This window comes from Nicotiana tomentosiformis, chromosome 1 (genome assembly GCF_000390325.3).
Source record: "Nicotiana tomentosiformis chromosome 1, ASM39032v3, whole genome shotgun sequence".
In the NCBI taxonomy this organism is placed as follows: Eukaryota; Viridiplantae; Streptophyta; class Magnoliopsida; order Solanales; family Solanaceae; genus Nicotiana; species Nicotiana tomentosiformis.
The window spans coordinates 38,257,468-38,272,815 of NC_090812.1; the positions used below are offsets into that span (position 1 = coordinate 38,257,468).

Sequence of the window (15,348 nt, forward strand, 5' to 3'; positions counted from 1 at the left end):
TATTTTGTTCATTTTATAGTTGTGTTAGGGTGTAAATTGCAAAAAATAGAGAATACTGCGCAAATAGAAAGAAGTTGCATACATGAAGGGTGCAAAATACAAATTATATATGAAACGATTCATCATGTATAAGTAATTATTATACCATGCAAAAAGCCGACCAAAAACCTATACATATTTTTGAAACGTCCCGATAACTCCACAAATCTCTCCAAATTCGAAGCAATTGCATTATGCCGCGGCGACGGGACTACAACGACGATGCTGTGTATGAAGAAGAGGAAGAGGAGGAGGAGGAGGAAGAAGAAGACGAGAGCTATAGACGACGCAAACGGCGCAGATCCGATTTTATTGATGATTTGGCGGAGGAAGATTATGACGACAATGATAATGGCGGCACCGGTGGTAGTGGTAGACGACGCCCTAGAAGGAGGGCTGCTTTGGAATTCTTCGACCTCGAAGCTGTAGATAGCGATGATGATGAGGAGGAGGAAGAAGATAGCGAAGACGGTTAGATTTCCTACTATCTCTATTCAGTTTTATTTTGTTTGTTAATTTGTTTTATCAATTCATTTAGTAATGAAGAATTCGTCAGGAAAATGTATTGAAAACACTATTTTTTTTTTATCGGAACCTTGTGGATGAGTAGGATAAGGAGAATAGGTGGAGAGGTGTTTATCAATGACATGAGTCAGGATGATCAGTGAGTATTTAGGGTTCATTGGACATATATTTGAAGTTGAAGTTGGAAAAAAATTATTTGAATTTGAGGTTGGAAAACAGAATTCGTAAGTTCAAAGTACAAATTTTGCTCTCAATTTCATGAAGCATGTATCCTTTTAATGAGGATGCAAACAAACACCACCTTAATTAATAGAGTACATCTTTTTTTGGTGATACGAAAGCGTGCGAGCACATCGATATACCGTAGGCTGGGTGCATGGGATGAATTATGATAGATGTGAGGAAAATTTGTCTAGTATAACCTAGAAAGATGTCGAAACAGAGAAGAATCGATGATTTTTTTTCTCATAAAGTTGAGAGCTGATGTAGGGCAAGTGAATAGGTTTCACTTGCCTGGGATTGGAACGCTAATAGAAAACTTTGACCTTTTAGTTCCATCGTAGCAGTGATTAATAGGTCAACGAGGATTGGGACTAGTGAAATGTTTGTGTGTGTGTGGGGGGGGGGGGTGGTAAGAAAGGAATAATCAAGAGAAGGCAGTAATCTAAAATTGTTCTGTGATTGAAACAGTAAGCCGAGAAAGAATATTCAGCGTACAAGGATTTTGTAGGCACTTCTTGTCTACTGACAGCAGAGTAAAGATGGATGCTGAAGGAACTGGATATGTTTAAGACTATAAAATCTTTAAAATATTTTTAAGACTAGAAAGCAGGAGAAGGAGAGAGGGTGCAATAGATTTATCTTTGAGGTTTTCTACCTATAATTGGTAGCAAAAATAAATTATTGCTCAACACATGGGACTGAAAAATAATACCCAAGAAGTGCACACACAAGGGTGTGGCCTAAAGTGTCTGAGGCAGTAGGTACGTGCTAAAATAGTCCAGGTGCGCGCAAGGCAGTGTTGTCAAAAGCGAAAAGCTCTAAAAATCGTTCTAGGTCAATTGGGCCTTTAAGCGCAAAACGCAATTTAAGTGTGGGCTGTAGTAAAAAAAGGCGCAATAAGAGAAAAAAATAAAAATATATATGTAATTCAATAGAAAAATAACAACCTATTCTTGAAATAAACAATTCGCAATCATTCATATTGTTTTCCTTAACAACTAATACACTTATTTGGTGATTATATTTGTAGTCTAGCATTACTCTATTCAAAATAGAATTCATGGGCGATAAGGGGCACGTCTTGGTGGCTTGCCTACACTGAAGCGCAGCTCAAGGGAGGCGAAGCGCCCTCCCTGAACTTTTCTGAGTTTCAGGGTTTAAGTGTGCCTTAAATGAGCTTTTGACGACACCGGCGCAAGGAGGCTTGGATACCACTATTATTAAAGAAAAGAATAGCCAAGAAGCAACACGTGTCTCACAAAGAGAAAAAAGCTACATAAATAAGGTCTCAATTTGAGCAGAATAAACTAGTCCAGAGGTCGAGAATTAGGTTGAAGGTTGTAGTCGAGAGTTTTTCCTAGTCTTACCAGTAGTATAGGTACTATTATTGTATTTTCTTATTCTTAGATCTTTATTTCTACTATCTGTGTCGTTCGCTTCTGTTATCTTATTTCTTTGTTATTATTATTATTATTGTTTATGTTTATGTTTATTGTTTCCTTTTCACTATCCCTTGAGCCAAGGTTTTCGGAAACAGCCTACCCAAATCCTATTTGTGGGATTACACTGAGTTTTATTATTTTTGTTGAGTAGAATGAACTGAAAGAAGAAGAAACAGTAAGAAAAAAAGCAGTCTTGGAGTCCAAATTTGGGTTTTCTAAGACCGACTGCAAGTTAAAGCTATATAAAGCACCTAAGAAGTTGCAAAAAGTTTCAGAAGAAAATGTTGGAGATCAAAGAAGAAGTCTTCACCTTTTATTTACAGTGGAGTGGATGCATATGTATAATTTGAAGGGTTGTCTTTTTTGGTTTTGTTTGGTCTTGACTCTTGTGGTTGTGTGAAGGCACGAGAGAAAATATGTTATTGATATTAGATGAACAATACAATACAAGAGGTCCTTATTTATAACTATACTATACAAGGACATACTACACCTTTACCAATGTGGGACAATATTACATTATATACATGCTGTAAACTAACACTCCCCCTCAAGCCGGTGCATACAAATCATATGTACCGAGCTTGTTACATATATAACCAATACGAGGACTAGTGAGAGACTTGGTGAAAATATCTGCAAGTTGATCATTTGACCTCACAAACTTTGTAGCAATCTCTCCTGAAAGTATTTTTTCTCTAACGAAGTGACAATCAATCTCAATATGTTTAGTTCTCTCATGGAACACCGGATTTGATGCAATATGAAGGGCAGCTTGATTATCGCACACAAGTTCCATCCGACTGATTTCACCAAATTTCAACTCCTTGAGCAATTATTTGGTCCAGACTAGCTCACATGTTGCCATAACCATTGCTCGATATTCTGCTTCTACACTAGACCAAGCAACTACATTCTGTTTCTTGCTCTTCCAGGACACTAAATTTCCTCCTACTAAAACACAATATCCAGACATAGAACGTCTATTAGAAGTTGATCCTGCCCAATCACCATCTGAGTAACCAATGATTTGCGCATGACCTCGATCCTCAAAGAGTAACCCTTTGTCTGGAGCCGATTTTATATATCGAATAATACGGACAACTGCATCCCAATGACTATCACAGGGAGAATTCATAAACTGACTTACAACACTCACAGGATAAGAAATGTCGGGTCTAGTCACTGTGAGATAATTTAATTTTTCAACCAGCCGCCTATAGCTTGCGGGATCTCTAAGCGGCTCCCCCTGTCCAGGAATAAGTTTAGAATTCGGATCCATCGGAGTGTCAACGGGTTTGCAACCTATCATCCCCGTCTCCTCAAGAATGTCTAAAGCATATTTTCTTTGAGAAATAACAATACCCGAGTTAGACTGGGCAACCTCAATACCTAGAAAGTACTTCAATCTGCCTAGATCCTTAGTTTGGAAGTGCTGGAAGAGATGCTGCTTCAGATTGGTAATATCATCCCGATCATTGCCAGTAATAACAATATCATCAACATAGACTACCAGATAAATACAGAGACTTGAAGTAGAGTGACGATAAAACACAGAGTGATCAGCTTCACTACGAGTCATGCCAAACTCCTAAATAACCGTGTTGAACTTACCAAATCAGGCTCGAGGAGAATGTTTTAGACCATAAAGTAACTGACGCAAGCGACATACAAGGCCACGAGACTCCCCCTGAGCAACAAAATCAGGTGGTTGCTCCATATAAACCTCATCCTCAAGATCACCATGAAGAAAGGCATTTTTAATGTCCAGCTGATAGAGGGACCAATGACGAACCGCAGCCATGGATAGAAAAAGGCGGGTTGAAGCCATTTTAGCCACGGGAGAGAATGTATCACTGTAATCGAGCCCAAATATCTGAGTTTATCCTTTGACAACAAGGCGGGCCTTAAGTCGATTAATCTGTCCATCGGGACCAACTTTGACTGCATAAGCTCAATGACAACCAACAGTAGATTTACCTGAGGGAAGAGGAACAAGCTCCAAAGTACCACTTGTATGTAAAGCAGATATCTCGTCACTCATAGACTGTCGCCATCCTGGATGAGACAACGCTTCACCTGTAGACTTAGGGATGGAAATCGAGGACAAAGAAGATATAAAAGTATAATGGGGAGATGAGAGACGATGATAGCTCAAACCGACATAATGGGGATTAGGGTTAAATGTGGTCCGTATAGCTTTTCGAAGTGCAATCGTATACTAGGAGCAGGGTCCGCAGCAGGAGCAGGGTCAGGTACAGGACGAGAACCAGTTGGGCCTGATGGAGGATGCAAACGACGATGATAAGTCAAGAGTGGTGTTCCTGTGGCTGGGGAACTAGGGGGAACAACACTAGACTACTCAACGGTTGGTATGGATGAAACCTCTATGGTCGAAGGTGGAGGAGGAGCTATAGTAAACTCCTCAAAGGTCGGTATAGGTAAGACCTCAGATATATCATGGTGGTCAGCAAAAGTAAAGAAAGGTTTAGACTCAAAAAATATGACGTCAGCTGACATAAGGTACCTACGAAGATCTGAAAAATAACAACGATATCCCTTCTGAACACGAGAATAACCAAGGAAGACACACTTGAAAGCACGAGGAGCTAACTTATCTTTCCTAAGGGCTAAGTTATGAACAAAACACGTGCTCTCAAAAATACGAGGTAGAAGAGAGTATAAGGGTGACTGGGGAAACAATACTGAATGTGGAATCTCATTCTTGATGGGAGATGAAGGCATCTGATTAATCAAATAACATGCTGTGAGAACTGCATCGCCCCAAAAACGCAACGAAACACGAGATTCAATTAGAAGTGTGCGAGCAGTCTCAATAAAATACCTATTCTTTCTCTCAGCAACCCCATTTTGCTGAGGGCTATAAGGACAAGATGTCTGATGAATAATTCCTTGAGAAGTCATAAACTGCTGAAATTGAGAAGATAAATATTCTAAGGCATTATCACTACGAAAAATGCAAATAGAAATACCAAATTGGTTTTTGATTTCAGCATAGAAACTCTGAAATATAGAAAATAATTTAAAACGATCTTTCATTAAGAAAAGCCAAGTACATCTTTAATAATCATCAATGAAACTAACAAAATAATGAAATCCCAAGGATGAACTGACTCTACTATGACCCCATATATCAGAATGAACTAAGGAGAAGACAGACTCTGCATGACTCTCAACACTACGCGAAAATGAGGCTCGAGTATGTTTTCCAAGTTGACACGACTCACAATCTAATGTAGACAAACTAGATAAACTACTCACCATCTTCTGAAGTTTGGATAAACTCGGATGTCCTAAACGTTTGTGGATTAGATCTGGAGGATCTGCAACTAGACATGTTGTGGAAGGACTAGCATGCTCTCCCTTTAGATTACAATCTTGCTATATTAGCTTGCTGCTGTTATTGTCATAGGTTTTGTGAGTTGCGATTCCATTTTCTTGATATTAACTGGTTGCAATGGCAAAATGCTAGGTACAACTGGGAAGTTGGAAACGCTTCTTCTTGGGGGTCAAATCCGGATTATCAGGTTTTCATCTTTTTCCAGAGTAAATTTTATGGGTGGTCATTCAACTTTGTGTGATCACCTAATTTTTGACTATATTTGAATTTTTATCACCTTCTACTATGTAAATATTTTTAGAAATTTAATATATATTTTTTTAGCTTTGTTACACTTTTTTATAAATAGGGTAAAAATTAAAAATAATTTAAAAGGTCAATTATTACTATTAATATTTTTTTATCTTTATTTTAAAATAAAATAAATTAAAAAAACCTTAAAAAAATTAAATATTTTTTAAATTTCAGATGGGAATAAAAAATAAGAAAAGTAGAAGTATGGAATTAAAAAGTAAAAGTAAAAGTAGGTGGAAATTATTTTTTTAAAAAAAGTAAAAGAAAGTGGATAATTAAAAAAAAAAAGTAAAAGAAAGTGAAAATTAAAAAAAAAGAAAAGTAAAATAAGTGAAAATTAAAAAAAAGAAAAGTAAAATAAGTGAAAAATAAAAAAATAAAAGTAAAAAAAGTGGAAAATTAAAAAAAATAAAAGTAAAAAAAAGTGAGGAATTGTTTTTTTTTAAAAGAAGAAAAATGGGAAGTGGGAATTCTTTTTAATTAAAAAATAATAAAATAATACAAAAACAAATTTAAAAAATTCAGAAATTATTTTTCTATAAATAGAAGAGAAATATGAGGAGAAAAGAGAGGGGAGAAAGGAGAAAAAAAAGAGGAGGGAATCGAGAGGAATTGTTTTTCTTCTTCTACGCTAAGAGAATTTCTACTCGTGTCATTCTTTTTTCGTCTTTCTTTCGCAAAATCCAGCAAGTCATCACCCAAAACCCAACAAAAATAATTCATAACATCCCTTTTTACACGCCAAAAAGTAGAGTCAATAGTCGAGGTCGAGGATTCCGCTGGAGCTCCGTTCACTAGGTTTGATGTTATTCGTCGCTTATGCTTGTTCGACGTTCGTCTGAGTTATTGTACCTGTTCTTGGAGACTCATTTAATTAGAAATTTTACATTAAAGGTTTATTCTTCCCTCTTTTCTTTTTATCTTATTTCATGTGATTTTATATATTTGCCTTTAAACTTTATAAATAATAATGCAAGTTAGTCCTTAAATGCTATATGCTTAATCATGTTTTTGAAAATATGTTATACAAACTTGCTTTAAAGTTGGGAAGATTTGGACCCTAATGAGTTTGAGTTTCAATTGTTGGGTTGTAGGGTATTGGTATATATGATGGTTTATTTATTGAAATATCTAAAATCATACACTTCTTCCACAAGTAATTCCGTAATTCATATCCTTCACAATAATCTCAAACTTAGGAAAGAAACAAATCATGAATGTGCTAGAATGCTTTAGGCGTACTCTTAATTAATTGAATCATCGTGATTATGTATACGTTCGCGTGACATAATTACGATTCCCAAAACTCAAATCAAGGTATGCGTTCGCGCAACTTTGGGCGAAACAATCTTAAATATAATAAAAATGCTATTAATTGCGTGCACGTACACGTGACATGATTTTGGCACAATAAACAAAACGGATTCACACACGTGATTCATTTCAAAGATAATTCCATATTTTAATATAAAAGTGGATAGATAAAACATGAAAACAAATAAATCACAGTTTATCTAAAATTAATTTAAGCCAAGTTGTAGTCAATAAAGCGACCGTTTTAGAACCACGAGACTCGGGGAATGCCTTACACCTTCTCCCCGGTCAACCTAATTCCTTACCCAAACTTTATTTTTGCAGACCAATAATAATAGAGTCAAACCTTCCTTTGATTAGGGATTCAAATAAAAGGTGACTTGGAACACCCAAAAAATCAATTTCAAGTGGCGACTCTGTAAATAAAATAATCTCTATTCGACTCTGTAAATAAAATAAAATCAATTTCAAGTGACACTTTGGATTCATTACTCAAAAGTCATTTTTTTTGTTACGTAAAAGTCATTCAACTTTGTGTTTATTACCCAAAAGTCACTTTTCTTTCATGATTCGGTTTGGATCAGTTTTTCTCTAAAAAGAAACCAAACCAAGTAAGTTGGTTCTTCAAATATTAAAACCAAACCAATTAAGTCCGGTTTTTGTCGATTTTTTTCTTAAATATGAGACATATACTATCAAACACATATTTCGACGACTATATTTTCAACGTAATACTATCAAACCAATTGCTCTTTGAGAAATCTATCATTTACAAGATATATTGATGATAATTGAATCAAATAGTGATGAAAAGTTTATTTACTCAATTAAAAATCGATTATTTTTAACATGAAATAAATTCTTATACTTAGCAAAAGAAAAATATCAATCAAACTAGAATGTAAAAGCAAAAAATAAGATTATTATAATAGCAAAGAATAGACTAAACGACTAATATGTACCATAAATATATATATATATATATATATATATATATATATATATAGTCGGTTCGGTTCGATTTTTTCCGGTTATTTTTTTATTAAAACCAAAAGCAAACCAAATTTGGTCAGTTTTTAAAATTCAAAACCAAACCAAACCAAACCTAGAAAGTATTAGTTTTTTTGGTTGGTTTGGTTTGGTTTCGGTTTGGTTCGATTTTTTGGGTTTTTATTAACACCCCTAGCTCTAGTTATGACAATAGTCACTTTGACCAGATTTTACAAGCCTTTCACCTGAAAAGTTTATTATGCCTTTGACTTTATAAATCCTCCCATTTAGATAATACCTTCTATCTTATATGCTACTTTACCCGAGTATTTTACTTATAATTGAAATAACTTAATATTATTTTATAATAAGTAGCATTATTAAATTTGTCAGTAATATTACCGTGAATAAATCTCAAGTCCACGTTCTTAACCATGCTTAATGAGATATTTTTAATAAAAAATTATAAACTCAAAGCTCACTGATCATTTGTCAAGCCATACCCATTAATCCAATAAATAAAATACCCACATTTAGCACAATGACATATCATATTAATATTTTTAAATAAATAATATTAACAGATAAATCTTTAAAAAACTTAATAATAAATACAAATATCTTTGAAAGTTTTTTTAAAATTTTTATTGACTATAAAAACTATCATTTGTTAAGCAAATCTGTTTTTATTATTTCAAATAAATATTTTTATATTTAAGATATGTTCATGTTTGAATATGATTAAACAAATTGAGTGCCATGAAAAAATTAAATGTGTGGATATTATAAAAATAAAAAATATAAAGTTATTTTAATTATAAGTAAAATATCTAGTAAAAATATATTATATACTCTCTCCAGTCCACAATAAGTTACAATTTTACCTTTTTATCTTGGTCCAAAATAAGTGTCCATTTACATAATCAAGAAGGAATTAATTTTATTTTTCTAAAATTTGCTCTTATTTATATATTCCAATGTGTCAAGGTAACAATTAATTAAGGTTAATTTATTGAATACATTTTTTTTTTCTCTCGAAGAGTTTGTATTTACTTAATGAGTATGCCAAAGATAAAATGATTACTTATTGTGAATCAGAGGGAGTAGTATATAATATAAAAGGTATTACATAAATGAGAGAATTTATAATGTCAAGGGCATAATAGATTTTTCAAGTAAAAATATTATAAATTCTTGACATAGATCAGAGTAAAATAATTTTTGTATAACAAAAGAAAGAAACGTGACTTTTGGGTAATGAGCAGTGTTTTAAAAGGCGTGGGCGCAAGGCGGGGCGTTTTACATATGCCTCAGCGGGCGTAAGCCCTATAGGTATTTAATTTTTAATATTTTATAAAATAATATAATGACAGTTAATATTTATAAACAGGTAAAATTGCATAAAAATTGAAAAAAACTATATATATGTGTGCTCCACCCCCACAAAAAATTAATCAAACAATCTATTATACGTTACTTACAAGCACAAGCAATTTGAATCTAAAAGAATAAAGTTTTCTATATTGAGGAACAAAAAGGATGATTAACCTGCAATTTGAACTTTGGATTTGCTGCTATAAAGAAAAATATAGTTCTCTTTGTATTTGTAAAAAAAATTAAATATTCATTACTTTTGAGAGATACTAGCAGACTAGCGGACAAGATAAAAAATTGAAAAAATCATGAATTAGAGTTTAAATCAATAAAAAAGGTCTTTACTTTTAAATTTAGTACTTTTGAGTTCCTTTTTAAACCTTTTGAGTAATTACCAAACTGACTTTTGAAAATTTGGGTATTACATGAAGGACTAATTCAACAAATTTTGTTTTAATTTGAAAAAGTCTCTAGGGCTTACTCCTTACTAAAAAAACATGCCCCGCATGCCCGGGCATATGCCCTAAATTGCGGGGCGTACGCCTCTTGAGACTTTTGCCCCACACCATCGTCCCGGGGCTCGCCCCAGAAACGCCTTTTAAAACAGAGGTAATGAGAACAAAGTTAAAAGATTTTTACATAACAAAAAGAAGAAAAGTAATTTTTGCATAATAAATACAAAGTTGAATGCCCACCCATGAAATTTACTCTTTTTTCTACTTTGTTTCTGTATAAATGAAGCGTGAAATTTACTCGCTTTTCCACTTTGTTTCTGTATAAATGAAGCGTTCTCTTCTGATGTGATTATGATGATTCCTTTCATTTTTTAGTTATCTAGTCCTCGTTCAACGGCATATCAGGAGTAGGGAATCCTCGTTCAACGGCGTATCAAGCACCTACTCCTAGTTCTGGTTAGGCCAAAACTCCGAGAGATAATTACAATGATGCTGGGATCCCAAGAGACAAGTTTCCTTTTTCAGGAATCAAAAAGGAGAGTTACGTTGTCATTTTGGATCTTTGTATGGAGAGTATAATTTCATTTTCTTTACTCCATGCTGTAATGCTCCAAGTCCTTACTTGCCATCAATTCCTGGTAGACAACCACCAATGACACCGCGTTCAGCATATATACCTGGTACTCCTGGAAGTGGTGGGTATTGCGGTTTTTGTTATTTAAGATGAAATAATCTTAAAATGAGGGTGAATGAGAAATAGAGGGAAAATGAAATTTTTGAGTAAAATTTTAAGTTTCTCCCTCTTGACAATGAGACATTGTCCCATATTGGAAAAAGAAAAGATTTTTAGTGGGTATATATATAATTGCTCTTCTTGTAGCTCTTAAAGAGTTAAGAAGAAAGTAAGTCTCGCGCCGTCGTCGTCGCTCGCTCGGCTCGGCTTCGGTTTCGGCTTCGGTTTCGGCTTCGGTCAAATGATCGATTGATTGAACTTTGTGTTCGCTGAAACACTGGGGTTTGAATTACCGCTATATCAGTGTGTGATTCGTTCTATCTTGGGAGGAAATAATCCATTACCTTGGGTGCTAGGAGGGGATTAAATTCCTTAAGGAAACACTGTGAATTCAGTGAGTTCGAATTAATTACTGTTTCATTACCATAACTTATATTTTGCAAAATTATTATTTACAAATACAACAATATTGGCGGGACTAACAGTTGATGTCACCTTTATGAGGTGTGCCCCTATTCCTAAAAATAGCTTGTGTGTCAAAACACTTAATATATGTTGCTGAAAGTTAAAATGAGAAACATTTTACTTTAGTGAGCCAATAAACTTGTGACTGATGCAGAATTTAGATATTTTACCACTAATCTCTTGCATTCTAGCGAAAGAAAACAATAACATTTCATCACTTTATGTTGTTTTTTTAAAAGATGGAGCAGTAAAAAGATTTAAAATATTGATTGAAAAAGTCTCTCAATAATTTTATTAAGCATAACAAGGCTTTAAATAGCCAATTAGGAACAAAAAAATCCACATAATTTAAAATTCAAAAAATTTAAAACATCTCAACTAACTTAAACAATCTAATAGAAATTTAAAAATTGAAATTCATCCAAAAATAAGCAACTTATTCTGCTAAAACTTTTACTGTAGTAACCGAAAGTAACAAAATTTCAACACTTTGCAAAGTGGAAACAAGAATTCATCCGACTTTTGTGACAAAATTAGATGATTTCTTGTTTCCATTTTGCAAAGTGATGAACTAGAGGGCTTGTTCAAGTTCATGCATTCTGATTCATTGTTTTATGCTTTTCGCGTGTAATTAGTTCTTCCATATTTTTGTTGGTATTTGTAGTGAGTTTCAGTAATAGATCATTGCAGTATTAGATTGGAATTTGAATTGTCTTTTAGCTTTTGCATGCTCTCAGTCGTTTTTGTTGATTATTAATGTCAAAATAACTCCTAATATTAATCAAAACAGTTGTTTCTTTATAGCTTGAAGCTTTAGACAGAGATGAGCCTGAGTGGAATGACTTTTAATACTGTTCATTGCTGCAAATGCATCTCTTATTATTCAAACTTTGAGTATATAGTTTGGTAATGCAATATATCTAGATTCTCTCAGGAAGTTCTATACAAATTTCTACTTTATTAACATGTGTTTTACCTGTCATAGAGTCGGAGGAGAGTTGCATTAACTTGAACAATCTAATAGAAATTTAAAATTGAAATTCATCCTAAAACTAAGTAACTTATTCTGCTAAAAAATTTATTGTAGTAACTGAAAGCAACAAAATTTCAACACTCCTCGTTTGCTTCAGTTGCTGCAATTTAAAAAGTTGCTCCTCTTCAATTCTTGCTTATGTTGTTTGTACTTGAGAATTGTTTTGAGCATTATTGAAATTGCACACTTTTGTACTGCATTTCTTTTTCCTCTTTTCTTCTTTCTTTTTCGTCATATGGTTTTGTGCATAAACAATACCCTTAATGACCTTGTCTTATCTGAAATCTTTTTTGAAAGTATTTGATTCTGGACAATGATAAGATTTTTAGAGATTACTCGTAAGGATTGTTCTTCCATTACAACATTCAATAAATCATAGGTTTTAAGATATGATTTTATTTTCACTTAGCAAATTCGATAGTTTTTGCCAGTGAAAATTTGTGGGGCATTCAAAGAGAGACTATTGATTGCCATGTTTGAAAATGGGTTTACAATTAATATTGGTTAAAAATAATTTGAAAATGGTTCTTTGCAAGAACTCATAGATCCCGTAAGACTAATGAAGCTCTTGATACTACTGTTGGTTAAAAAATGGGGCAGCAAAAAGATTTAAAGTATTGAGGGGGGAATATAGGAAATATTTATGATACTCTAGTTCTACAGGAAATATTTATGGTACTCTGGTTCTCAGGGCGGAATTTCAATTACAAGTTTGTCATCATCAAACAACCTATCAATTTTTTTCTTTTTGATGATGACAAACTTGTAATTAAAATTCCGCCCTGAGAACCAGAGTACCATAAATATTTCCTGTAGAAGCAGAGTATCATAAATATTTCCTATTTTTCCCCTGAACTTGTTCCCCCTCAATTACTTTTTCCGTTTTTGGCATCATAAAAAAATTTGTAACAAGTAATAAGCAAAAAGAAGTCTAGCAAGCGTAACTCATGCCACATGTGTGTACATAAACATGACGAAGAATAGAGCATAAGAGCAAGGCATGCATAGCAAAATGACGGGATATTCATTAATTTGAAAATATGCAGGGAGCAGAATTAGTAGTACCTTTTGTTACATAAGCATCAACAAAATAAAACAGCAGACAAAGTAACAGCCAATAAACGCATCAAAACAAAAAGACCAAAACAGAGGACAGACAACTTGAACTTGACATTCGGAAGGGAACGATTTTAAGGAGCACAGGAAGGGGGAGGCAAAGAGGAAGAGACAAGGGTTCTAAGGAGAATATCCATTCGAGCATATGCTGTCACTTGCTCATTAAGCAACCTCTCCTTCAGGTCCTCGGCCTGTTTCCTGAGTGCAATATTTTTCTTGGTCAGACGGGCAACCTCTGCGCCTTGTGTACTGCTGGAACCAGGTGCCTCCTGGGCCTGACTAAGTTGTCCCTAAAGAATGACATTCCGTGCCTTTAACTTCCTTATCTCTTCATTGGCAATATTCTGAGCTTGAATCAGTTGAGAGATAGTGGAATTGCTGCCAACCCCTCCTTTCTTATCGATGCACTCACACTCTTCTAAGGTGGTCTTGGAGAAAGTATGCTTGCGAGTACCCACTGTAGCCCTTCCCAAAGGAACTTGGAAGAACTCAAATACCTTAGTGAGTAAAAACCCATAGGGCAGCCCATGATTATCATCCTTAAAGTGTGTCACTTTCTTCATGTGCTCAATCATGATGTCCGGCAGATTCATAGTGGAGTAGGCATCCAGTGCTTCCATAAGGAACATGTCTGCTCGTGACGTAATGGAATGCCTTTCTGCACGAGAGAGCAAAACCTTGTTCACCATCTCGAGCAATAATTGGTACACTGGAAGGAGGGCTTTCTTGTGTACCCGTTCCCCCTGCTGTACTGCATCATCCTTCAAAATGGCGTTTCTAAAGTTTGAAGAGCAAGTCCCCTCAATGGATGATATGCGACCAGTAGGCAATCCCAGAATTATCCCCAGCACAAACTCATCCTTCAATAAATCAACACCATTTACCTTCATACATATGTTGTCATCTTCCACCGTGAACATGTCAGCATAAAAACTATGCACCTCCGTCTCATACACCTTAGGACTCTCATTTGTGAACAAACGTGTCCACTGTTGAAATTCACAGATATCAACCAGTTGGCGCATCCCTGTCATGCCAAGGATATTAGAAGAAAATGTTCTTCCCCACAATACCTTCTGGTTTCTCAGATTTTCTCTTCCTTCATCCTTGGCCACACCCACCTTGGCCTTCTTGGAGGAACCTGGCTTCTCATTGGCACTAACCTTCCGTTTCAGAGATTTTCTCACACTTTTCCCTTTCTCTGCAGATTTCTCAGACACCTTTTCTCCAGACTTTCTAAACACTTTCTCACCAGACTCCTCAGCCACCTTCTAACTAGACGCTTCCACTTTAACATTGCTAACCTCCATCACTTTCATAGATGAATCTTTCCTAAATTTTGGAACTGTAGGTTTTTTAGAGGACTTACGAATTAAGGAACTGGGTTCCTCATCACCTCATCATCAACATCAACAATAAGTGCTGGAGTCACTACCTATTCATTCACTACCTTTTCACCCTTCATCAACCTCATCTTCTTCTTTTCTTCTTTGTTTTTCTTAAGAAATGATTCAAGAGCTTCCTTCTTTTGCAGCCTAGTAGTAGCTCTTTTAGGAGTGGGTTTTTTGGGAGTTGCCCTACTACTCCTAGCAGAAATAAAACTAGCAACGGAGATATTGTCATAATCTTACTCACTATTCTCATTCTCTTCCTTAGAAAGAGATCTCATCTCAGGAACAACAATGGTTAATGGCTTAACATCGAAATGAGGGGAGGGAGGGGGATCAGTACTGACCTGGGGTTCTTTTGAAGAACATGGGGTTTCATCCCAAGTCAGAGCAGAGGGCTCCTCTTGGGCTGAGGAATCAGGTCCCCCATATGGTTTCCCAGTAGTACTTTCAGGTGCCAGATTTTCAACATGCACCAGTTCTCTACCTTCTTCCTATAGACTATCACCTTCCCCCCTGAGACCCAATGGTTTCAGAAACACCTTCATAATCACCAACTAAACTCCCCTCAGCAGCTATTAATAGTATATTCTCTAT

General features: G+C 34.9%; 1 protein-coding gene across 1 annotated transcript; it reads left to right on the forward strand.

Moving 5' to 3' along the window:
* Window positions 1-144: 144 nt before the first annotated feature.
* On the forward strand, window positions 145-10,895 carry LOC104104134 (putative transcription elongation factor SPT5 homolog 1). The gene is made up of 3 exons (XM_033658171.2): window positions 145-510; window positions 5,722-5,776; window positions 10,392-10,895. The coding sequence occupies exons 1-3, from the start codon at window positions 234-236 to the stop codon at window positions 10,465-10,467; spliced, it is 408 nt and encodes a 135-aa protein (XP_033514062.1). The 5' UTR covers window positions 145-233; the 3' UTR covers window positions 10,468-10,895.
* The last annotated feature ends 4,453 nt before the right edge of the window (window positions 10,896-15,348 follow it).